Source organism: Leopardus geoffroyi, chromosome C1 (genome assembly GCF_018350155.1).
Source record: "Leopardus geoffroyi isolate Oge1 chromosome C1, O.geoffroyi_Oge1_pat1.0, whole genome shotgun sequence".
Classification (NCBI taxonomy): Eukaryota; Metazoa; Chordata; class Mammalia; order Carnivora; family Felidae; genus Leopardus; species Leopardus geoffroyi.
The window spans coordinates 174217947-174243927 of record NC_059328.1 but is presented as its reverse complement, the minus strand read 5'-3'; the positions used below and the strand labels follow the sequence as shown (position 1 = coordinate 174243927).

The following is a 25981-nucleotide window of genomic DNA, read 5'->3' as shown; positions in this document are numbered from 1 at the left end:
ACTCATATAAATTTTAAAGAGAGAATTAAAACACAGAAGAACATCTTTGAACATAAAGAACAAAGAGAGAAAATTCTGAATGCGTTTCTAAATAAAAAATCTACACCTTCTTCTGCTTTGGGATTTCCTTGTATAAATGCTGACTGAGCAAGGCTTGACTAGAAAGAACAAATTTTATCATTACTTCAAGAAAATTAAACTGAAATTCAAACAGTGGTAATATTCCTATATTACAGGATATGGAAACGTGCTCACCTGTATAATACAGCTCTATCTACACCAAAAGCTCCTACAATTAAGTCTTAAAAGAGAGTAGAAAAACATGTAAATAATAATAATAATAATTTTTTTAATTCATATACCATTCTATAAAACTTTCAGTGCATGTGATAAAGATTTAGACATAGTCTCAAAACTATTCTTCATTAAATGGTTGTAAGATAGTATCTCAAAGGCAAAAACACATGAAAACTCTAAATAAGGTATCAAATGGCATACACTCCACATAAAACTAATCTTTCATCCAGGGAGACAAGAATATTTTTAATGGATACTTTGTAAAGATGAGAATCTTTTTAAACGGTACTTTATAAAAATTAGCAATAATAAGGAAGTGTATATCACCCAAATGCATATACCCCTCAAAGGAAAAGTTTTATAAGTGCCTGTGGATTTTACAATTTCATTGCAAAATTTCATTACAAGTCTAAATTTCATTATAAATTTTTCCCTTTGTTACAAAAACAAAACAAAACAAAGCACATTACATATACATAGAATACTTAGAAGGACAGCAGATAGCATTCAAATTAACAAGAACAGAATGCATTAATTTTTATATGCAGCTGGTAAAATGGGTTCGTGATTAAGAAAATATGAAATAAGAGCTCTATTTCACAATATACCCAAGGTAAATCTGAGGAAACCCTTTCTAAGCAGACAAGTACATAAGGAACCATAAAGATGGGTATATTGGATTACCTAAAAATTAAGAACTTCTTTATGCCCAAAAAGCAAATACGACAAACTGAGATATATGTGTGTGTGTGTGTGTGTGTGTGTGTGTGTGTGTGTGTGTGTTAAGGGGTTACTATCCACAATATTTAAGACACTGTCCTAAGGAAAAAAAAAAAGAAAGGAAAACAACATCCCAATAGAAACAGAGCAAAAAAAAAAAAAAAGTAAAAAGGGAATTCACAAAAGTAAATACATATAAACAAAAATGCTTACCCTCTGATAATTAAAAACTATAAAGTAGAACAAAGTAACATTTCTATCATATAGTTTAATATTATTTTTACAAAAACAACAGATGACCCTCAGTGTAGGCACCCATGTGGGTAAATGATTGCTCATTCTGGTGAATGCTTAAAAAGAGCTGCAAGGGGCGCCTGGGTGGCGCAGTCGGTTAAGCGTCCGACTTCAGCCAGGTCACGATCTCGCGGTCCGGGAGTTCGAGCCCCACGTCAGGCTCTGGGCTGATGGCTCAGAGCCTGGAGCCTGTTTCCGATTCTCTGTCTCCCTCTCTCTGCCCCTCCCCCGTTCATGCTGTGTCTCTCTCTGTCCCAAAAATAAATAAAAACGTTGAAAAAAAAAAAAAGAGCTGCAAAACTTTCTTTTTGAGGGAATGGGATTATAATTTGATGACATGTATCAACAGATTTTTTTTTTAAAGTGCCGTATCTTTGACACAGCAATTCTAGAATTTTGTCCTAAGGAAATAATCAGAGGTATGCACCAGAATTATATGCAAGGATATAAATGCCCAAAAATAAACTTAAGTAAGATCTGATACAGACATTTGATAGAATGGGAAAAATATAATTCATATTTAGAAGAATAATTACCAATATGGGGAAACATTTCTGATACTTTGAGTGAATAAAAAAATATGCTATTAACAGTGCCTAAAGTATAATTCTGTTTTGTTAAAGAACTATATATGAATGCATTGAAAAAATTATTGAAAGATATGCTTTGCTGTATTTTCCAGAAGTTCTATAACAAATATATTGCATTTATAACCAAAAATCTCCTGAAATAACAGTAACAGACAAGAATCACATTCCTGTCCTATTTCCAAAAGCACTTCAACACACTTGTATATTGGGCTTATACGAACTGTTTCAATAATAAAGGTAAATCAAATCATCTGCATTATATCTCATTTAAAGAATGGACCCATTATGACCAGATCTGTTATAATACTCCAAAGTATATAATTGCTAGAAAAAGGCCTCTGTTCCTGTCCTGGTTCAAACCAAAAGGCAACCTCAGGCAAATTACCTTTCTCAATCTTTTCTCATCCATAAAAATGGCATAATAACAACATAAGCTAGCCTATATGCTTCACCAGCCTTACTGGGAGAATTAAATGAGATAATGTATCTTTTAACAATCACAATGATTAGTCAAGTCCATAAAAATGTTAGATGATTAAAAAATACAGGAGACATTTAAAATGCTAGAATGAACATTCAAAGTTTTGTCTGACATTTCATTACAGAGTTCAGGACAACAAAAGAAGAAACTCAGAGTATATGTTTTATATTGGAAGCTCCCAGGAAATACAGCTGTCTTTGTCTCATATCCCCTTCGGTGATGAGAACAGTGCCTTAAAGTACATAGCAGGGGTATGAACAATAACTGAAGTATTGAACTGAAATAACTTATGACGTAAATCCAGACAGCAGTAACAAACTACTCGCTATTAGGACTGAACAACCTAAGAAATTGTCTGTATTTCTAGGAAAGCACCTGGATATCCATTTCTGTCTATATCCGTGGCTCCTTTCATTGAATAGCCAAAGCTTGGTGGCATGCTTCGAGCAGCCCACTTCCCTTCAAGGATTTGAGATGGTACTGCATTCAAGCCTGTTAATCTTCCATTGAAAATATAAACAATTCCTTTTTTATCTTCGCCCCCATAGGGAGCAGCAATGGCAATATCTGTGGGGAGGAAGGAAGGGAGGGGGGAGTTTGGAGAGAAACAAGAAGGAAGAGAAGGAGGAGGAGGAGGAACGGAGAAGGAAAGGAGAGGAGGAGAACAAGGGCAGAGAGAGGGAAGTCTTAGTGTTACTATTTATATGGCAAAGATCTTAATGCAGTTATCTTCCTTTCAAAAGTTCCCCTTACAGCACTTTGCTTTTAGGGAAGACCTACATTAGTACCTGTTTTTGCTAACTGAAAAAAATCTGAAGAGGATTCGCTTTTACAAAGAAAAGCAAAACTAGCATTCAGCGTTTGTTTTACAATGAACTGTTCTAAGAGCTGCCTGCTCCCCGAGCAGCAGGAGAGGCACCCCGAGCTCCTTCCCTGGGAACCACAGCCAACTTCTCAGCATCAAGCTGCCTGTAGCGCTCAACGGTGCCTGTGAGCATCTATGCTTTATCTCAACTTATTCTTTGCATCCATTAGCAAGATGTGTCCTAAGGTATCACAAAACCCTGAGAGTGGTTACTTTTTGGGTCTGGGAAATTTGGGGGGGGTTTGGAAAAATTTTCCATATACATCACATTAATGATAATTGCTTCTTCGCTTGAATACCACTTCTGCTAATGAAAGTTTTCATGGGAAGGCTCCACTTTCAGACAGCAGGGCGAAACCTGTATTCATACAACCCACTTACCACAATAAATACTGATTCAAAGTTTAGCAGAATATTCTTTATTCCAAAGCAACGATCTAATTCAAGGAGATTCAAGCAAAACTATGTCGACATGACATTAACTTGGAGCCAGATATTCTGGGTATGACCTTGAACAAATCACTTAACCTTTCTGGACCTCAAAATACTTCATCCTTAAAATGGAAGGGAGGGGACATGTCAAAAGATTCATCTAAGGTTCATTCCAGCTCTCAAAACTCTAATTTAGGTGGGCATGGTTTTTGTTTTTTGGAACTGCAGTCTGGCTCAGAAATTTGAAAGTTATGACTTCATCTCCATCTTGCTCAACTTATATTAAGATAACACAAACAAATAAGAAGTTTGAAATTCTTCCAAAAAAGAAAAAAGAGAGAAAAATGGTCACTATAACCTTTTGAAACTCTGAAATACATTACAAATATGCTCACTTCCCTGTCTCTGCTGGTACCATCCTAGACAAGCCATTCTCATCCTTTCCCTGGAGCCCTAAAGCAGCCTGAGTGGCTCCCACTTCTGTTCTTGCCCCTAAAATCCACTCTCCCCAAAACGGCCAAAGGTTAATATGCCACCTTCGTTCTTAAAATCCTTCATTTCCCAAAGCATTTAAACACTACCTGATTTGTGTAGTCATTCCACCAGGGCTCCCCACCCTCCCCTACCACGCCAGTTCTAGCCCTCACTCACCCTTCCTATCAATCCTGACCTTTTCCTCTGTTCCTTAAACACACCAAGCTAGTACCCATCTTTGGATTTACACTTGCTGCTCCCTGTGCCTTAACAGCTCTTGCTCCAGGGCTTTTCAAGCTCTGCTCCTTCTGTTTATCCAAATCATAGATCAAATGTCATCGTATCAGAGAGGTTCTTTTTCCCTGACAACAAAGTCATGCACTCTCCCTTCTCACTTACACTGTCTAGGCACTATCACGTTAACCTGCCTTTTTTTGTTTTAACCCACAGCCTTTATCACTACCTGAATTTCCCCCATTATGTATTTACTTTGTGGGTCTTCCATGAAACATAGGCTTCACAAGAGCAAGGATGTGTCCATCTTGCCTGTGACAGCCACTGTGCGCCAGTCATTCCAAACTGCCTCAGTTATACCTTCCCATACACAAACTGCTTCCAGCCTCCGTGATGCTGCATCTCCTGAGACACCAGAGACCTTGATCACTTATCTTTAATGTAAGAGATTATGCCCAGCATTATCCCAAACACAGTGATGACTGCCTTCTAATGTTTACATAAAAGTTGCCCCTATTGATGCTAAATTCCTTAAGGACATGGATGGGCTCTAATTTATCCTGTCATTTTTAGCACTTGGAATAGGGCATGGTGTGCAGTAAGGACCAACTAAGAATTCGTTATTCTTCAAAAAAACAGTAGTATTTAAATTATATAAGAGTCCTTCTTTTCTCTTTTTTAAGTTTCAAAGGTAGGCATAACTTCCAAATTGACACAGGCATTAAGAACGCATTTATCAAAGCACCAGGGTGGCTCAGTTGGTTGAGCATCCGACTTTAGCTCAGGTCATGATCTCACGGCTTGTAAGTTCGAGCCCCGTGTTGGGCTCTGTGCTGACAACTCGGAGCCTGAAGCCTGCTTCAGATTCTGTGTCTCCCTCTCTCTCTCTGCCCTTCCCCACACATGCTCTGTCTCTGTCTCTCAAAAATGAGTAAAAGTCAAAAAAAATTTTTTTAAATATATATTTATCAAAATATAATTTCCCAACAGAAGACAACTCTAGTGTTGAAAAACCATTTAACAAAAATTATCTTTAACTTTTCCAAACTTCTCATTATTTTATATATCCTAATTATCTTCTTGTTTTCTTGGCTGGCATCTGTCCAGTCTGGAAAGCCCTACTTTTTCACACAACTGATTTCTTCCTCTAATCATTTTAGTTGCTCTTTTCTGTGTTTTCTTCCCCTCTTTCTGGAGGAGTATTGACAAAAACTGCACCTTATACATAACGTATACAAAACATAACTTCACTGTTTTGTTTTCAGTGTCCCTCTTAATGATACCTAAGGTTTTCATAGTGGGTGTAGGTAGAAATGGGGGAATATAGGATGAACAGCTTAACAAAGGGTTAATGTCATCTTTACACAAAGAAAAGATCCAGGTTATAACTAACAGTTCATATTATATATATAAAATATAGATACATATAAACTGTAAGTATATATAAATAGTTGCATAAATACAGATCAGATCATTTTCCACTCAAGATACCATCACTCACAAGCCACTATTTGAGGCAATAAGACTCCAGGAGAAACTTGGGGAGAACAAAATCATCCTTTCTGGTATCCATTTCTAGAAGTAAAATCTGTTTGTCAAACCTCTGTAAAACTTCATTATTTTTTATCTGTTGTTCATAATTATTGTATTCATTGGTAACACAGTTTGATAAAAATATAGAAAATGGAATGAGCTGTTGGCCAGATAATAATACTGAGGAAACTTCCTTTAAAGTGGCTGGAATACCCTTAAGACAAGGTGATGGCAAACATGCCAGGCTCTCCCCGAAACCCCAGAGACAGCGGCCCTGCTATAGCAAGGCAGACCCTCAAATTTGGCCCTGTGTTTTCTAAGTCGTTTTGTTATCAATAAGTAATAGCTTGCTCTGTTCTACAGTATTCTTTTCAAGTTCTATTTTAAACTTTATACCAGAGTTCCTTTGATTTAAGTTCTCTTGGTAGTACAAATCTTTAGGACTCTATTTTAGGCAGCGAGATGTTTCTGTGAACAGTTCTTACTAACACTGAAAACATCTAGAGCTAAGGTTAGAAATGACACTCCCAGTCATGACACAGAACTACTCATGAGGTAGGAGTAGAGTAGTCTTAAAGCCTAAAAGGTGTTTTCTTTTTCCACCACAACTTGGAAGATATAAAATTCAACTGTATTTTTGAAGTTTTCTCTTTAACTTATAACTTTAAATTTTAAGGGGCATATCCCTATATATGATCGATTATTCAAAAAACCAAAAGTTCAACTTTCTATTCTGAGAGTTTTGTACCTGTATTTCTTTTTTTAAGGGGCGCCTGAGTGGCTCAGTCAGTTAAGCTTCCAATTTCAGCTCAGGTCATGATCTCACAGTTTGTGAGTTTGAGCCCCATGTCGGGCTCTGGGCTGACAACTCAGAGCCTGGAGCCTGCTTCAGATTCTGGGTCTCCCTCTGTCTGCCCCTCTGCTGCTTGCACTCTGTCTCTCGCGTTTCTCAAAAATAAATAAAACATTAAAAAAAAATGTTTTTTAAATCTTGATTAATTATAATCTATATTTTACTCTAAGTTAAAAGCCACTTTGATTTTTAAAGATATCTACAGATATTGGAGTGCCTGGATGGCTCAGTTGGTTAAGCAACCAACTCTTGATTTCAGCTCAGGTCATGATCTCACGGTTTGTGAGATAGAGCCTTATTTTGGGCTCGGAGCTGACGGCGTGGAGCCTGCTTGGGATTCTTTCTCCCTCTCCCTCTTCCCCTGTCCCATTCTCACACACGCCCATGTGCACACATGTTCTCTCTATATATATAAATAAGCTTAAAAAAATAAAGAAATTATTAAATGGGACTATTATAAAACAATGAGCTTATATTTTTTACTTGCCCTCACGAAGGGAGTTATAACATCCTTCAGAACTCTCAGAACTTCTCAGATAGCCACAACAAAGTTATGGCTTTAAAAATATTAAAGGCAAATCGTACCTCTAAGGGATGCCATTAGAGTCAACATTGCCTTGACAATGTGCCTGGGTGCATTTTTTACATTTGTATCCAAATGGACAGTAGAGGGCACTGCTGCTAAGCAGGACAGAGACAACAAATCACCAGCTTACACTGGGCTCCTGGGAATGCAAATTTCCTTCAGAATTTAACCATTCCAAAATTCTAATTTGAGGCTGTATGAATAATAACTTATGAGAATAATTTTTTTTAAAGTTTGCTCAGATTTTTAAGGAAGAAGAGCAACTGTCATTTAACCTGGAGTCACTATCAATCCAGTGCTTCCTTCCAGGAGGGAGGTTTGCTCGTATGAACAACCACAGAGGAAGGTACAAGACTTTTCCAGGTAGACACAGAAAATTATGGACCCACAATTACTGAACTTTGTTGATCTTACCATTGAAGCCATCCTGGTCCAGATCCCCCAAAGGTGCTATGGCACTGCCGAACCTCGCAAAGACCTCAAACCCATTCAGCTTGGTCGTCTGGAAGTCTCCTGAAGGTCTTTGCAGGGACACTGAAACCTGTCCCACCTCTTGGAGTTTGCCATCTGAGCCACGATCCATGAAGAGAGGGGCTCCAATAAACACATCTGCGTAACTAAAAGAGCAGAACCTCTGTCACCAACGCAAGATCAAATTCCACCTGTTAATAAAAAACTCAATTTCCCTCTTTCCACATCTCTCATAACCAAACTGAAGCAAAAAATCATTTCAAATTCAAATCTTCCTTCAACTCTTTTAAGAAACTATGAGTAATTCATAAAAATTACTTTATTCCTTCATATCATAAAAGCTACTGAAAGAAATTATGAACATCATGGAGGTTTTCTCATATTCACGAGAAACAGACTAGAAAGGGGACAGAGAAACAGAAGAAAAAATGTTTAATTTTGGCAAAGCATTCATAAACATGAGAGGAAAACTGTTTCTGGAAACATCTTTTTAAACTTACTCATCCCCATTAATGTCAGTGGCAGCGACAGAAAATCCAAAATATGCAGCCATCTGGATAACAAAAAGAAAATGAAATGTTTACTTTCATCCAACTAGCTTTGGCAGTTAATATTTATTATATATTTAATCAAATGGAAAAGGTTTTTTTTTTCTCTGCACATAGTTTCAATCTAAATTTCTTCTCTTTTGGGGGCACCTGGGTGGCTCAGTCGGTTAAGCGTCTGACTTTGGCTCAGGTCATGACCTCACAGTTTGTGAGTTTGAGCCCAGTGTCCGGCTCTGTGCTGACAGCGTGGAGCCTGGAGCCTGCTTCGGATTCTGTGTCTTCCTCTCTCTGCCCCTCCTCTGCTCATGCGTGCACATGCACGCACTCTCTCTCTCTCTCTCTCTCTCAAAAGTAAACATTAAAAAAAAATTAAAAAATAAATAAGTAAATAAATAAATTTCTTCTCTTTTGTTTATTCTACCCTAAGTCTAAGCATAACTAATGCTCCTTCACAGGCCTAACCTATTATCACCCTTCTTCTCCACTGCCCCCAAAATGTCATACATACACCATCAGAAAGATAGTTACAGACAGAAGTTTTAATTGAGCCCAAGAAGTTATCAGTGGGAGTCTATGCAGTAAAGATAATAGATAATAATTATTAATAGATCATAACTGGCTCTCCCTATGTGACCACTGCTACTCTCAAGAAATTACTGTTTAGAAAGATATTGGAATGACTTTGTTCTTGTCTCACATCTCATCTGATTACTTGCCAATAGCTTTGCTTTTGAGTTATACACAGTACAACTAGTTTTGGGTTTATTACAGGATTATGTGAAGGGAGAAGGAATGTCCTTTCCTCCACTACAGAAGACTGCTAGACATCACAGACAGAGCAGACTGGCTGGAAATAAACCTGAAAAGAAAAGTTCTAAACACAGCCCAACATGCAAAGCAAAACTAGGAGAGATGACATTTTAAAGATGAACTAAGGTGAGGAATGAGTCAACAAACCACAGACAGGAAAGTTAGCAAAAGCTTCCAAATTTTGACTGGTGGAGATATCAGGAAGGAATGATATGGGAGATTCCTGCATCATCTATTTTGGGTTGACAGAGTATAAGTGAAGAAAATGAAAGGTGCAGTCTGTATCCAATTGCAAGACCAGAGCATGTGTAATAAAATGTATTGTATTTACAGTGCAACTTAAGAGAATACTATTTTGGGGTTTTAACCTTGCAAGGTGTTTGGCCTGAAAGTGTAAAGAAAGGGAATTTACTTAGACAAGTTTTTTCCTGGGCACTAGGATTAAAATGTTTTCATTTGATTTGTTACTACAACCCCATAAGAAAGTTACCAGTACCCCTATTTTTACAAATGACCCACCAGATTTACAGTGGCATATACCTTGTCCAATGCAGTTAAGACTGAGAATGAAGAGCCCAGGTCTGTCCTAAAGCAAAGCCCATGTTCCTCCCACCCCACAGCAATAAAGAAAGCATCATGGACCGCGTACGTCATCCAGAGACATACACAGGAATCTGACAGGAGAAGGTGCTTGAGGTCAAGAAGTCAAAACCTCACAAAGGGATAACCACCCCCTGCCATGACTCTAACGGGGTGTCAACTGCGGGCCGTTTGTTCCATGCTGTGAACCGACACTGACCGCTACACGTGGGATGAGGTTTCTGGGGGCTGAAAGTCTACTTCCTCATCCTATCAATCCTCTTGCAAAGCCCAAAAATCTCTACTGAATAAGAAGTGGGCTTGAATCCCAGATCTGCCACCTGGGATATAATTATTTTTTCTGTAGCTACTGATTTTTCCTTTGCCATTACTAACTGGGCATTTAATTCTCTGAGATATACGAAACAAAATGTTATAAAATGCCTGTACCTGCAGAGAATGTCTAGTGCCTAATAGTACTACTTTTTAACTGAAGAATGTTTTATTTCTTGAACTACAAATGAAGTTTACTGATGACATCTATAATATACACATCTGTGCCATGCTTCGTTTTGCATCCAAAAAAAAAAAAAAAAAAAAAAAATGAAAGGGCATAGATCATTCCTTAAAGGAGAATTTAATGTCATCAGCAAAGAAAAAGGAAGTTTTTGTGGTTTTGTGTTTTTGACATGTATGTGTGCAGTTTGTGGATTTCCTTAAAAAACAAGCCATCATGTGCAATTACAAAAGGCTTTGTTTACACAAATTACTCTGGTTGAAACAAAGGTGAATTCTTTAAAGCCTATTTTACATTTACAACATTGAATATTAAACCAATATTCATTACATATTCAATGTAAACCATTATGATACTTACAAGAAAAGTTTTAAGACATTGTTACAAAATGCTGATGTGGGGAAAAAAAAACATTTGAAAAGCATACCTGCTCACCAGTAAAATTGTGTAAGGAGGACATGTTTTTCCCATCATAAATATAAACCTGTGGAGGAAAAACAAAAGCATATGAAATATAGTAAAATATAAGATAACCTAGAGATTTTTTTTTAGATTCCTTTTAATTTTCCTACCATTCCCAAAGTCCTTGCTGCTCTTGGAACGCCTGAAACAAAGTCTGAAACAAAACAAAACAAAATAAAATATAATAACTCATATTCAAGACCAATACTGAAAACTGTAGGAGGAAATGGATATCTCAGAAAGCTTTAAGTTCTGTTTTGTTATTTCAGTAGAAAACAACAACAACAAAAATTCTTTAATGGTACTCCATAATAAATGACCATAGTGTTTTTTAACAAGATCAAATCCTTACAAAATACAGAAAGATTCTTGAGAACTCTCAAAGAAATGCATGTGTGCCCTCAGGAATTTGTAATCTTATTAAAAAGAGAACAGCTAAGATCAAGTGACCTAAGAACAGAGGAAAGGCAGTGACACCGAAATGTGGTCAAAATCAGGTGAAGTCTGTGATTCATAAATTGAGCTCTGAAGGGAGATGGATGGACAGACAGAGGATGAGGTAACAATCTTACATACAGAGCCCAGAAAGTTACAAGTTATGTCTACAGGAAGAAGGAACTAAGACCCTCCAAGAGGACCAAATCTGCTGAAAAGCAAGAAGGAAGGAGCTGAAGAAAAACTGAACCGCCAAGGGAGGGAAAGGAGTGGATGGGGGAAAACACAGGGGCACTCAGCAACTGGCTGGTTCAACTTTCAGCAGCTGCAGAGAAAGTTTAATGTAGACCAACCTTACATCAATGTACTAACATCTCCCCATTTCTGTTACATTCTATAACAATGGTTTCAAAACCCTTTAACTGCTGAGGTTTTTCAATGTTACCTGTTTTGAATGTTTAGTCTATATTTTTTAAGAAGGGGTAAATATAATTCAAGTGCATCATACCATCGATGCCATCACCATTGAAATCTCCGACAGCCACGGAATAACCTGAATAGGAAGAACAAAATGTGAAACTTCATCAAGGCACAGTCACCTACGGCATACTTGCTGAGTAGGCTTCCCTTGAAAATATTTTCAAGAAGGATTGACCCTTGAACAATGGGTTTGAGCTACACAGGTACACTAATACACAGGTTTTTTTCAATAAATATAGTGCAGTACTGTAAATGTATATTCTCTTCCTTATGGTTTTCTTAACATTTTCTTTTCTCTAGCTTACTTTGTTGTAAGAATACAGTATATAATACACATGACATACAAAATATGTCTTAATTCACTATGTCATTACTAAGGCTTCCAGTCAACAGTAGGCTATTAGATTTTGGGGGAGTCAAAAGTTATATGTGGGGCTCCTGAATGGCGCAGTTGGTTAAGCGTCTGACTCTTGGTTTCGGCTCAGGTCATGATCTCATGATTTGTGAGATCAAGCTCTACATCAAGCTCTGTGCTGACAACACGGAGCCTGTTTGGGATTCTCTCCTCCCCCGCCCCACGCTCCTCCCTTGGCTCGGTCTCACTCTCAAAATAAATAAATACATTAACATTTTTTAAAAAGTTACATGCAGATTTTCGACTGTGCAAGGGATTGGTGCACCTAAGTCATACACTGTTCAAGGGTCAACACAATTCCTTTAGTTATGCCGTATTTTGTTTTCTAGAGGTAACAGATGCATATGTACATGCTAAATGAATCTAAAGGAAATAGTTAAACCTAAAATAGTATTTTTCTATTAGAAAAATAAGACGTTAATCAACTTTACAAAGGAGTCAGTTAAAAATGGTAAATTTCGGGGCGCCTGGGTGGCGCAGTCGGTTGAGCGTCCGACTTCAGCCAGGTCACGATCTCGCGGTCCGTGAGTTCGAGCCCCGCGTCGGGCTCTGGGCTGATGGCTCAGAGCCTGGAGCCTGTTTCCGATTCTGTGTCTCCCTCTCTCTCTGCCCCTCCCCCGTTCATGCTCTGTCTCTCTCTGTCCCAAAAATAAATAAACGTTGAAAAAAAAAAAATTAAAAAAAAAAATGGTAAATTTCTCATAGATACAGAGTAGAGATTGGAGGTTAGCAGAGGCAGGGGATAAAAGGTGGGCAAAATGCATGAAGGTGGTCAAAAGGTACAAACGTGCACTTATAAATAAGTCATGTGATATAACCTAGAGGATGGTGACTGTAACTAATACAACTATGTTGTATATTGAAAGAGTAGAATTTAAACGTTCCCATTACAAGAAAAACATCTGTAGCTGTGTGTGATAATGAATATTAACTACACTTATTGTGAGCATCATTTCACAGTATATAAAAATATCAAATCATTATGTTGTATACCTGAAAGTAATATAATATTACAAGTCAACTGTATCTCAATTTTAGAAAAACAGGGTAAATCTGTAATTTATCTTAAAGGAGCAAAAAATAACATATTTTTTTTCAATCAGCAAAGTACTACTGCTGTCCTAAGTCCTTGGTTTAAAGAATAAGAGAAACCTAAAGGGAGAAAACAAAACTTAATAAACTTTAAAGACCAAAGTTTAACACAGTGAATAACACAGAGAATAGAAGCTTAGGAGTCAGACTGCCTGGGTTTGAATATTAGAACAGCAAGTTACTAAGTGAGTGACTTCAGGCAAGTTATTTTGCCTTTTTGTGCCTGAATTTCTTTACCTACAAAATAGGGATAATAGCAGTACACTGTCATAGACCTGTTGTAAGGATTAAATAAATTAATACAGATAAAGCATACTTAGAACAATGCCTAGAATACATAAGCATACTTTAAAAGTTATCTATTACTATTAATTGTTGTATAAATAATCACTCCTAAATTTCAACTACTGAAATATAACATAACCTAAGTATTCATTAACAATTTGAAGTTATGTTCCTGTTCCTTATATTTAAAAAAAATTCAACATAAAAGATTGTCCTGCTTAAAGCAGCATATGCAAATACAGGGCAAATACACTGCAACTCCATATAATGAATCCATATTTTGGTTTTACTTACCCAAGTAACTGTCATCAAAAATAGCTTGAGCAGTCCGAGTTGCCAACTGGTTATTATACTGGATGCTGTAAACTTTGGGGTCATATTTAGATACAATTTCTGCCACTTGATCCGAAATGAGCTGACCTGAAAAATATATATGTAATAACTTTCTAATGGGAATTTATGATGCAGATGATGGATGGCACCAGCACAAGAGTAAATAGCATTCAAGGGGTGCCCAGCTGGCTCAGTCGGTGGAGCATGTGACCGTTGGTCTCAGCGTCGTGAGTTTGAGCCCCACACTGGGTGTAGAGATTACTTAAAAATAAATATAAAATCTTTAAAAAAAGAGAGATTGGTATTTCTAATTATTAGCCTTAAATAACTCTCCATAATGCTCAATCTGAAAGTTGATGTTCTGTTCAAGCTAGTTCTTAAAATTAGTCACTGCTAGGAATGCCTGGGTGGCTCAGTGGGTTAAGCATCCAACTTCAGTTCAGGTCATAATCTCAAGGTCTGAGAGTTCAAGCTCAGCGTCAGGTTCTATGCTGACAGCTCAGAACTCGGAGCCTACTTCAGATTCTGTCTCCCTCTCTCTGCCCCTCCCCCACTCACCCTCTGTCTCTCTCTCTCAAAAATAAATAAACATTAAAAAAATTTTTTTAAAAAGAGTTTGAAAATCTACTTAAATAATTACCTTTACTGTTATAAGAAGAATGAATCGATTGTTTTTTTCCACAAATTATTTGGATACCTTTATGAAGAGGCCTGAATGGGTGAGTTCACTTTTCTTCACAACCTTAAGGTAGCCAAGAAATCTAAAGCACTACACAAAAATCAGATTGTTCCCGACCCCAAGAAAAGTTGGCTGACTTATCAAAATGCCATCTCCATACATGAAGAACATAATCTCCTCATTTCTGCTGTTTCAGAAAAAAAACCTCATAGCCAACATTTATCAGTCTGTTCCAATCTGTCCAGTCACAAAGGTTTAGTTTAAAGGTAGGAACACTTTCTGTTTGGGTCAATAATTTATCCTCTGTGCCTAAACAGACCTAACACATAGCAGGAATTCAACAAATATTTCTTGAAGCAAAGAACACAGGAAAATTCTATCATCTCTTTTGAGTAAAACATTACAATTTTCTCTATTCGTATAGAGAGAATTCTGAGATCTGTGGAAAAATTCATTCTGACATACCTATTAATTCAGGGTAAAACTGGATGATTTTAATCTCATTAGAACAAAATATTATCTGCCCAGCTGCTGAGTCTTTCAGTTACATTTCCTAGACCATTTACTAATAAAACTCAAATCAACATGGTATTGATTGTATCTGTCCTAATTTTTAAATAGGAATGAATACAGATACTGTATAGTACTCAAGGTATTAAAAAAACTCATCATTTAAACATGTTCACAGCTGTGTCTCTTAAAAAGGCAGAGATAACTATCAGTCCTGACTGAGAATTACAAAATCAGTCTTTGGTTCCCAGGCATCCCAGCAGACACTTCCCTCCCCTCCACCGAATTACATAACTAGCAATGGAGAAAAAAAATAATTCCATGTTTTTTCTCTTATTAGAAAGTATTAATCTCATATGCGATTAGAATTATTTTTGTGTTCATTTTAAAACTCGAAAACTCTGTTTTAATCTCATATGCGATTAGAATTATTTCTGTGTTCATTTTAAACCTCTAAAACTCGGGGCGCCTGGGTGGCGCAGTCGGTTAAGCGTCCGACTTCAGCCAGGTCACGATCTTGCGGTCCGTGAGTTCGAGCCCCGCGTCGGGCTCTGGGCTGATGGCTCAGAGCCTGGAGCCTGTTTCAGATTCTGTGTCTCCCTCTCTCTCTGCCCCTCCCCCGTTCATGCTCTGTCTCTCTCTGTCCCAAAAATAAATAAACGTTAAAAATGTTTAAAAAAAAAAAAATACTAAACCTCTAAAACTCAATTAGAATCTTCCTAAATCATTTCATTTTTCAATAAATGTATATAGTTCGCAGGAATCCAAATTGTTTCATTTAGTGTGTCTCACATGCTGATCCATCTTTCCCCGATTTTTCTCTTTTCTTCATTCCCTCCTTTGTCATCCCTTTCAACTTTTCATTTACTCCTATTTCTCATTCCTTCTTATTGTCTTTCTATCCTATTTTTCCCTTCAGTAAATCTCTTTCTTGAGTTTCCCTTTCTGTGAAACAAAAGCAAGTGTGGGTTTTCCTATGGAAAAGCAAGTAAGGAAAGCACAGTGTAGAATACAGAAGTAAAATTCAGAATTAGAAAGTAACTTGCACATCCATGCAGTCACAGGTTTTTCCAGTTCTTCCAAATACTGATAATGCTTAAATGTCAGAATGCCAAGAAACAAAAGTTCTGACTCTGTGAATAGCATTTATTAGCAGAAAACAAACGTGAATAAATTAAATATATAATTGTGTGTATATAATCATAAATGAAACATAAAGCAAGTAAGCAAATTTAGGTACCTGTTTTCAAACTTTGAGCAAATAATGATGTTATGCATTTGTTCAAATAGTAATTTTATTGGGCCTCCCAGAATGACTGAAGAAAGCAGTGTTTTATCTTTATATTGACACCAGTTTAATTACATTCTTTTGAAACTTCCTAAGACCCACTATTTTAAAAGCTCCCCAAAACGAAGAAGTCATTCATGATGTCAATGGTTAATGAGAAAATAACCATTTAAATATTCTAATGAACAAACTGGAAATACTTTAAAACCATGAGCTTTCAGAATACCACAATTTGCCTGCATAGATCAGTTCCACACACTTCCTAATGTTTACACTATAGACTCTAGAGTACAGAGACAAGAAAGCATGTATCACAAACAATAAAAATAAATTGTTTTAAATTACTTTGTAGATTTACTTTACAATTTACTTTAAAAATATTGTTTACTTTCTACTAAAAATATATATAATATATATTATGTATTATAATATGCCACAAATTTTCTATATATTATATTATATATAGGATGTTACAGTGCTTTTTTAAAAAAAATACTGTGAAACAGATAGCAATTACACATTTAAATTGTATTTCTCAATTTCTCTCTTTAAAATAATTCGAAAAATCGTATAGGCACATGGTAAGCCAAGCAAGCATTAAACACAATCATTACTGAGTAATTTAAAAATATTATCCTAAGGGTGCTTGGGTGGTTCAGTCGACTAAGCATATGACTCTTCACTACTGATTTCTGCTCAGGTCATGATCTCATGGTTAGTGAGATCGAGTCCCATGTAGGGCTCTGCATTGACCATATGGAGCCTGCTTGGGATGTTCTCTCTCCTCTCTCTCTGCCCCTCTCCCTACTCATGCTCGCTCCCTCTCTCTCTCTCTCTCTCTCTCTCCCTCTCTCTCAAAATAAATAAATAACTTTAAAAAAATATATCAACCTACCTTGCCAATAAAAGCTACCAGGACCACCAAGAAGTACTCTGTCAGCCTAGATTAAATCAAACAACAAAAAAATACATATTTAAAAATAGGTAGATTTAAAAACTGAAAGCAATGTAATACCCACAAAAGCCATATATATATATATATATATATATATATATATATATATATATATATGTGATATTTAATACACATAAAAGCTATATAAACATAAAACAAAATCACAAATCTCAAACTCTCCTAACTCATTTTCAGTAAATTTTCATTGTACTTTTCTAAAATACAATAAAAAATGTTTTAAAAGTTATGACTATTAATATATGAAAATATACAAATATATACACACATTGATTCTATAGATCTGGCTGGTTCGCAACTTGTTAGGAAGTACTACTATAAAATATTTTTGAGTTATAGTAAAACAAAAAGTCATTAATTTTGTATATTACATTTGTGACTATACAGGCAAATTTTCTTTCTAGTAATCATTAAAATTTTTTTTGGCTAGAGATGCCTCGGGAAGCTCAGTCAAGTATGTGACGCTTGGTTTTGGCTCGGGTCATGATCCCAGGGTTGTGGGATCGAGCACCATGTTGGGCTCTGTGCTGGGCATGGAGCCTGCTTGGGATTCTCAATCTCTTTCTCTCTCTCTCTCTCTCTCTTCCTCTGCCCTCCCCCGCTCACACACTCTCTCTCTCTAAAATAAAATTTAAAAAAAAAACTTTTTTAATGCTTTGAGAGCACCTGAGTGGCTCAGTCATTTAGGCATCTGACTCTTGATTTCGGCTCAGGTCATGATCTCACAGTTCATGAGTTCGAGCCTCGCATCCAGCTCCGTGCTGACAGTGTGGACCCTGCTTGGGATTCTCTCTCTCTCACTCTCTCTCTGCCCCTTCTCTCAAAATAAATAAACTTAAAAATAAATAAATAAATAAAAGAAAAAACTTTTAAATTCTTCGGCTAATGAAAAATTATTTTTAGTGTCTTGCAGATCTAAACAGGAATGAAGTTAGAAGGTAAATTTTTCAGGGTATATAATATATACAATTTACACTTGACTAGCATTTCTTGTATCTGTAACCAACTATAAGTATCTAATTCAAGATAACTGTATTTAGTGTTTAAGCATAATGTTTTGGACATTTCTTCCCCCCCTGGAGACAAAAAACGTAATTCTTCCCCTCCAAACATACATATAGCCCTTTCAAGCTTTCAACAGACAATTTCCTGTCCTGGCTATGTAAAAGGTACTTCTAAGTTGTCTGCTGTAAAATGACACCTTTTTTCCAGAAATGAGTTAAAGAAAGTAAATAACTAATTTAGTAGTGAATGGTTGCTATATGAGAATATTTCTGGGGTTATAGTTGCATAAGCATAGGTACAGAAAACATAGGGACTTTTTAAAATATAACACCTCTTTGAAAATATCACGGAAGTTTAACCTAATATTATTAATATACTTTACCTCTCTTTGTTTTGCTTCCTCAAATTTTGAATTATGAGTAATTATGAGTAAATTTTGAATTATGAGTTTCAAATTGAATGACTTAAATCAATTATGTAATAAGGAAAGTTAACTGTAATTATAGTCCCAGTCTAGAAAAAAATTTTTTTAAATAAAGATAAAATATAAATTAAAAAAAAACAAGAAAATGCTTTATTAATTTTCTGAATTACACGATTGTAGTTTATATCATTTTAATAAATTTATGGCATTTGTTGCTCACACTTTCTAAGAAAGCCATATTAAGCTTTCTAACGAAGCTCTATTTTTAATTAATATATTTGAGATTTCTATCTCAAATAGAGAAATTAATATTCTCAATTTGATATTCAATATTTTCACATACTCACCAAAAAAATCCCCACATACACAAAAGAAAATGACATAAGGAAAAGTATTTAAGAAAAATTTCCTTTGAAAACATAAACTGAATTGTTATTTCAGGAAAAACAGATAAAAACGGTCAACTCTGGAGAGCATGCTCGCTTAGTTAAAAATACAGAGTCACGCATCTGAGATGTTTCACGATAATTAAGCTGCTTCAGCTTTACTTGGTGCCTGTAGGCACATAATAGATGGCAAGCATGCATGTTTCTGAGCTTTTATGTAACTAAACTCTAATTCTGTAATCAAGCTCCCAGTGACAGCTTTTGTGAATTTCAATCAAAAAGACAAAACTTTAGTACTATATAAATTTATCTAATTAGAAATTTTAATATAAAGTCATAATAGTTATCTGTCATCTACTGAGATCTTTTAGTGTCCCCCACTCTCATTTTAATGTCTATTTCAAATAGGCAACGTCCACTAGAGAGAGAATATGAGGCAAAGAATATCAAAATGCATGGGACATTTTTATTAGGTGTTTTCATAGAACAGGTAATAATTATAAAGAAGCTGAAGTATTGAGCAAGTAATTTTTAACAATGGTTTAGATAATGAGGTAGATCTGAATCTCATTCAGTCTTAAATGAGAACTTACTTTGGTAAAATCAATGCTGAATCCTCCTTGACAAAATCCCTGTCCATCAGCATCAATATTTTCTAAAATAAAAAGATTGGAAATATACACAAACCCAAAAACAAACAAATGACATAAAACAAAACATGAGAAAAATCTGTATCACTGTAATCATAAGATAATGTATTGTTGAACTGGGAGTGTTCATTCAATGTGGCATTTAATGAGTTATTATCACACTCTAAAAAAGTTACTATGCATTTTTATCAGCACCATTTTCTCAGATAATGGCAATAGAGAGAGATCAATGTATCTGGAATGGTCACCAGGAAAGAGAAACATCACCTAAGATGGTAGATTTCAAACTTATTTTTAACCATAACCCACAGCAAGACTATATTTTATATCACAGTCCATATAACCCAACATGTATGTTATTGTATGTGTGTATAACAGATACATGAATAAGACAAAATTTCACAAAACTATCACTATTACCATGGACAATATATTCTGATACTTTCTATTTTATTTCACTCCTTTTAAAAAAGAATTACTGGTTATGATCCACTATTCTGATTTCATGAAACAAAGATGAGTTGTGATCTACAAGTAAAATTCCAGTTTGAATTTGAAATTCCAGTTAGCACTCTACAAATTTATTATGAATACCAGTAAAGACATACATACACTCCTAATACATACTGACTACACATACATTTTACAGCCAACAACAACAACAACAACAACAACAACAACAAATCTATTAAAAACGTACTTCAGGATTTTGGGAGAGGGCCAGACCCTAACTTAATATTCAGCAAAGAGCAAAATACAAAACTATCTTCACAACATATTTAGAACTGCAGTCTAATGAAAGTGAACATCTTTAAACACGACACTGATTATTTTCCAAATGATAACAGACTCAACAGTTTGACTCTTTTGTAGTTACCCTTTATTTTGTAGTTCTCACAAGGGGACAATTTCTGGACAAGTAGCCAGTTCATTTAGATTAACCCTAATCATGAGTAAAACTGGACCTAGAACACAGGTAAGGATGAATCTGAAGGCTCTCCCTTGTTTTATTTCGAGGATAACAAGGAACAATAAAAATACTATCTTTAGTTATCAAGCATTTCCTATAGACAATTACAATATGTAAGTAATTATGCTTTCGTATTACTAAACTTGCCACCCAAACACAGGAACCAAAAATATCTATTTTCAGTATAACTGAAAGGACAATTTCCAAATATTCCCATCAAAATTTTTGGACCCATTTTAAAACCTGGGAACTGCCCCAAGATTACACACTTAATAACTAAATTTAGAAGTTGTTTTATTAAAGGCCTCAAGAGTGTAATGCTGCCCCAATGTGAATTTTTTTTTAACAGGAGGGAATGGGAGAATGTGGGGCTGGGGTTTCCAGTGTCTAGTGAATCATACTGAGGAAGTCTGCTCCGACCTCAAGTTGGCTCTTTATTTCCTTTCTTCAAGTTATATTTAGGGAACTATTTCAGGCTATTTTTAGAGACATCCCTTTTTGATTATCATACTGTACAGTTATCTCCTTTATTTGGTTTCTCAGAACATCCCAGCAAGAAAACATGACTGTCCTTTAAAATTTTATTAACAGGTACATATTAAACTGAATGTTTATGACAATGTGAAGAATTTTATGTTAACTACAACTATTTCCGTGAAGGCTTTTGTTTTTATTTCTACAGATGAATAATATTTCTCCCATTCATCAAGCCTGACAGCATTATAAATAATATTACTGATTATGATAGTAAGAGCAGTTAATGTTCACAAAGCCCCTTCTGTGAGCCAGGTACTGTATGAAAGCATTTTCCAAGGTATGATCGTTTAAATCTTACAGCAATCCTATGAGGGATACTAGAATTATTCACAATTTACAGATAAGGAAACTAAGCCTTACAGAAACTTAAGTAACTTGACCACAGTCAACCAGCTAGTAAATAAGAAAGCAAGGATCTGAGCCCAGGTGTGTCCACACCACTAAACTGCACTATCTCAAATCAGCAATGTGCTTGTAATTTCCTGAGTTAACAATCAAGGGGAAAGAAAAGCCAGCTCATTATCATTACTGAGAAAAATCTATATACAAATGTCATCAGAAAGTGGAAGGAACAAAGGACTCAGTCTGATCACAGAATTAAGAGCATGTAAGTTAAATGATTTGTGGGTCAGGCACTTTTAGAACAGAAAGTCATCTGGCCTATTGTGTAAAGCCATTAGGTCACAGATAGTTATGAAAAGCCAAAGCAAACATAATCAGGAACAAGGACAATTTTTCACAGACAATGAAGTTTCATGTCCAGCGTGCCCACACAGGTCATGTTGAAAACAAAAGCAAACAAACAACAACCCCCCACAAACTACCACTACCAAAACAAGCAAAGTTATCAAGAAGTTAGCAACTTAGCCCTTCAAAACTGGCACCCCCATGCAAAATCAATCATTGGTTAAACAATCTATGGAAGCATGAAGAAGATACAAAATACAAAAACTCTATCTCTGAAGTCTTTTAACCAAATCAGTGTTCTACTAATAGTGAAAACAAAGGCCCAGAGTGGTTAAGTGTACCACCAATAGCTATTGCCAGGTTGCTGACAAAATGCTAGAATAAACCCAGGTTCTCAGATTCCCACTCCTGAGCATTTCTTCACCTCTGGTCAAGTTGCCCTTCGTAATTTGGGTCTGTACATAGCTTCATATTTCAAAGTTTGAGCCAAAAAACATGTACAGTAATCCATGGATACTGAAAGCTAGATTTATTAGGATGAAAGGCACTCACTTTGATGTTTGAGGTTATTCTTTTGCTTTTTCTAAGATTTTAGGTTTTATTATTTGATTAACGATCAGCAAACTTTCTGTGAAGGACCATATGGCAAATATTTCAGACTTAGGGGCCAGCCAGTCTCTGTGGCAACTATTTAATTCTCCCTTTATAAACAACATGTAAACAAATGGGTGTGGCTGCTGTCCAATAAAATTTTATTTACAAAAAGAGGCTCACAAGCCAGTTTGCTGACCTGATTTGGATGTTAAATAATTTAGAAAATAAGGGTTAAAATGAGTTTATAATTTTTGTGCCTATATTTACAATTTCTGTGCCTAAACCAAATAAGCAAAAACATTATGTAACAGATACATCATGCAAATACTGCCTTCATCCTTTAAATACATGTTGAGAAAAAAAAAAATGGTCATTACAGAAAAGGCAAAATGAAAAAACAACACTAGCCTAATCTAACAGTATATCCACATGAATGGATCATTTCTAGAATGCTTGCTTTCAGAAGGGTACCAAGTATTTCACACACCCAGAATTATCCAAACCTGTATTCGTGAAAGCACAATGTATTCTTTAAGGAAAAGCTGTGGTTAACACAGAGGCAATTGAAATGGAAAACATATTCCACTGTTAGTATTTACAAGGGAAGGGCTCCTTTGGAATAAGACAGAACTGGATTCAAGTCCTCATTAGATCACTCACTACTAAAAGATGTAGGAAAAAATTACTTCCAACAATCTGAATCTCAGTTCCCACATCTATCATGTGAGAATAGGGTGATTTTTACCTTCATGTCCATCACATAAATGGTAAGTTACAAACCTGGCGCGCAAGAGTTAGCTCATGCCTCATAGCTATAAAATTACCTTCTCACAATAGCAACATTTTTGCAATACAGAAATTGCAAACGCAAATTTAATCCTCACATCTTCCACATACCAAAAAGACGACAGGACTCTAACCCAAACAGCAACATAAAGGTGGTGATACAGATGGCATCGAACACGGAGTAGAAACCTGCCAGCCTCCTCTGTCCTGTGATGCGGTGTGCTTTCTGACCAATCCAAATAAACAATGCACTTCTAGGGAGGTATCAATCTTTTGATGTTTACTTCTCACAACATGCAGGGTCAAGTCGGTGGGTGAAGAAATAAGCGTTAATAAAACCATCTGCAGCTTCTTGGAAGTTCAACTGCTTAAAATTTTAAGGACTGAACAGTTCCTTTGGCCTGGTATCCCAAGTCACCTAACACGGATGAAAAGAATCTAGCAGTTAACAGTCTTACATGTTCTACTTCTGTTCCTGATTCTCTCTACTAAACTATCTGGTGACCAATAGAACATAAAAAAAGAAACAGCCTAAAAAGTGCTCTGGATATAAATACCATAAGGCACTTCAGTAAGCTATTTTTACATTTCTTGTATAAAGAGGATCTGGAGTGGTGGCCACTGAACAAAGATGGGAAGGCAAAAGAACTGGAATCTCCTTTGGAAAAGCACGATCAAAATTGTAAGGACTCAAAATCACCTTTAGTCACCACATGAATTTCATTTGAAATTTCAAATAGTGTTAGACAACAAAGTGAGATCTTTTGGATCATCAAAAGAAGAGTAAGGTTGATAACGGACTGACAAAGAAACCGACTTAAGAGGAGTGCCTGGCTGGCTCGGTTGGTGGAGTGTGTGACTCTTGATTTCAAGGCTGTGAGTTCAAGCCTCATGTTGGGTGTGGAGATTACTTAAAAATAAAATCTTAAAACAAAATTTTTTAATTAAAAAAATTGGGGCGCCTGGGTGGCGCAGTCGGTTAAGCGTCCGACTTCAGCCAGGTCACGATCTCGCGGTCCGTGAGTTCGAGCCCCGCGTCGGGCTCTGGGCTGATGGCTCGGAGCCTGGAGCTTGTTTCCGATTCTGTGTCTCCCTCTCTCTCTGCCCCTCCCCCGTTCATGCTCTGTCTCTCTCTGTCCCAAAAATAAATAAACGTTGAAAAAAAAAAAATAATAATAATAATAATAAAAGGAGGCAAATTCAGACTCAGAGTCCTGAGCTCAATGTTTTACCTTCCTATATAAACTCTAGCTCTTTAAGACATATATATGTCTTAAAGACATACACACACACACACACATATATATATATATATATATATATATATATATATATATATATTAAACATTATTAATATAAAGCTCTAGTTGTTAAACTCTGGTATCCATCAAATCGCCTTGAGGAGTTTTCCTAAAAATCCGGGTACACAGGCCTGAGGTAGACCTACTGCATCAGCTTCTTTTGTTTTAGGAAGTCCCGCATCTGTGTTAGAGAAGGTCAATGGAACATCTTTTGACTAACACAACATGTCTACAATTTTTAGACACACACACACACACACACACACACACACACACACTTTTAACAAATTAGGCTTCCCAACCCTCATTTAAAAGTTGGTACACTTCTTATACATACTTGATCTGCATGGAGCATACTCTACAGTCTTTGCTCCATCCTGAAGAAAGCATGTTCCAACTGGCTCTCTCTCCTGTTTCATTTCAGTCCTCCAGTGGTACAGTGGGGCACAGGCCTGAAATCAAAGGTGGTGGTCCACAACATAAAAATTCCCTGAAAAGATTAGTGTTTCAGACAATCTACACTACCCCAGAATTGAACAACACTTTCTAAGCATTAATAGAAAGTAACCACACCTATCCTATACTATGAATTCCAGATCACAACAGTGATAAGTACCTTTTTCACATATTTCATTTTCAAAATGGCAAAATTATTTCATGTAGCACTTTTTTTGATCAGCACTAAGCTGATCGAATCAACATTGTAACTAAATAACATTCTTACACCAGTAGACTACACCCTAAATTATAAAGCAAATAATTTATTATTAAGAAAAAAGTAAAAGACTTTGCAGTGCTCATTTGATCTACTTTCCAAATAAATTGTGACCCTTCTGTTTATAGAGTTATGGATTTTAACGCCATGCACGAGCAGTAGAATAATGCATGCTTTAATAACGTAGTAATCTACCAAAATGTAGCAGTTTAACTTGCTGGCAAAAAAGTTCAATGAACTTTCTGTAATACTTTTTGAAGCAAAACATTAACACAAATGCTGCAGACTTCAACAGTGGGTTACTCTATATTTACCCTGAAAAAAGTGAAAGGAGATGATTGTTGCTACTTCTCTATATGTACTTGATGTTTCGTGTATAAAGACTATTTGCACCTGCTTACTTCTGCTTCTTTGCTTTGTGCCTAGAATGACCCACTCTCAACCCCATCCTTGACCTCCAATTAGACACATCCTGTAGAGTTCCTTTGAAATTTCAGCTCCTAAACAAATTCTTCCCTAATGCCCCACCATCATATTTTAAAAAACAGCAATAAATACTATGCAGGTAATTACAAAAGGGAAGGGCTTTCTGGGGAAAAGAAATGAAAGCTGAAGTCAGAATGACAAGGAGCTAGCCAAGTGAAAATCAACAAGATGAGCATAAAACAGGGACAGGGAACAAACACACTA

The 25981-nt window shown here is 36.1% G+C and overlaps 1 protein-coding gene and 1 long non-coding RNA gene across 2 annotated transcripts in view; one reads left to right on the top strand and one right to left on the bottom strand.

Moving 5' to 3' along the window:
* Positions 1-25981, bottom strand: part of ITGAV (integrin subunit alpha V) — a 93718-nt gene that overhangs the window by 29236 nt on the left and 38501 nt on the right. Inside the window, exons 4-14 of the mRNA XM_045480447.1 lie at positions 24914-25028; positions 19645-19706; positions 17159-17204; positions 13748-13873; positions 11690-11734; positions 10857-10900; positions 10712-10768; positions 8331-8383; positions 7774-7976; positions 2758-2949; positions 256-301 (exon numbers count right to left, since the gene is read on the bottom strand). Of these exons, the coding sequence (XP_045336403.1) occupies positions 256-301; positions 2758-2949; positions 7774-7976; positions 8331-8383; positions 10712-10768; positions 10857-10900; positions 11690-11734; positions 13748-13873; positions 17159-17204; positions 19645-19706; positions 24914-25028 (989 nt within the window). The remainder of the gene's footprint in view (positions 1-255; positions 302-2757; positions 2950-7773; positions 7977-8330; positions 8384-10711; positions 10769-10856; positions 10901-11689; positions 11735-13747; positions 13874-17158; positions 17205-19644; positions 19707-24913; positions 25029-25981) is intronic.
* Positions 14178-21460, top strand: LOC123599191. Its single transcript, XR_006713029.1, has 2 exons — positions 14178-14505; positions 21354-21460. It is a non-coding gene; the product is annotated as an uncharacterized LOC123599191 (long non-coding RNA).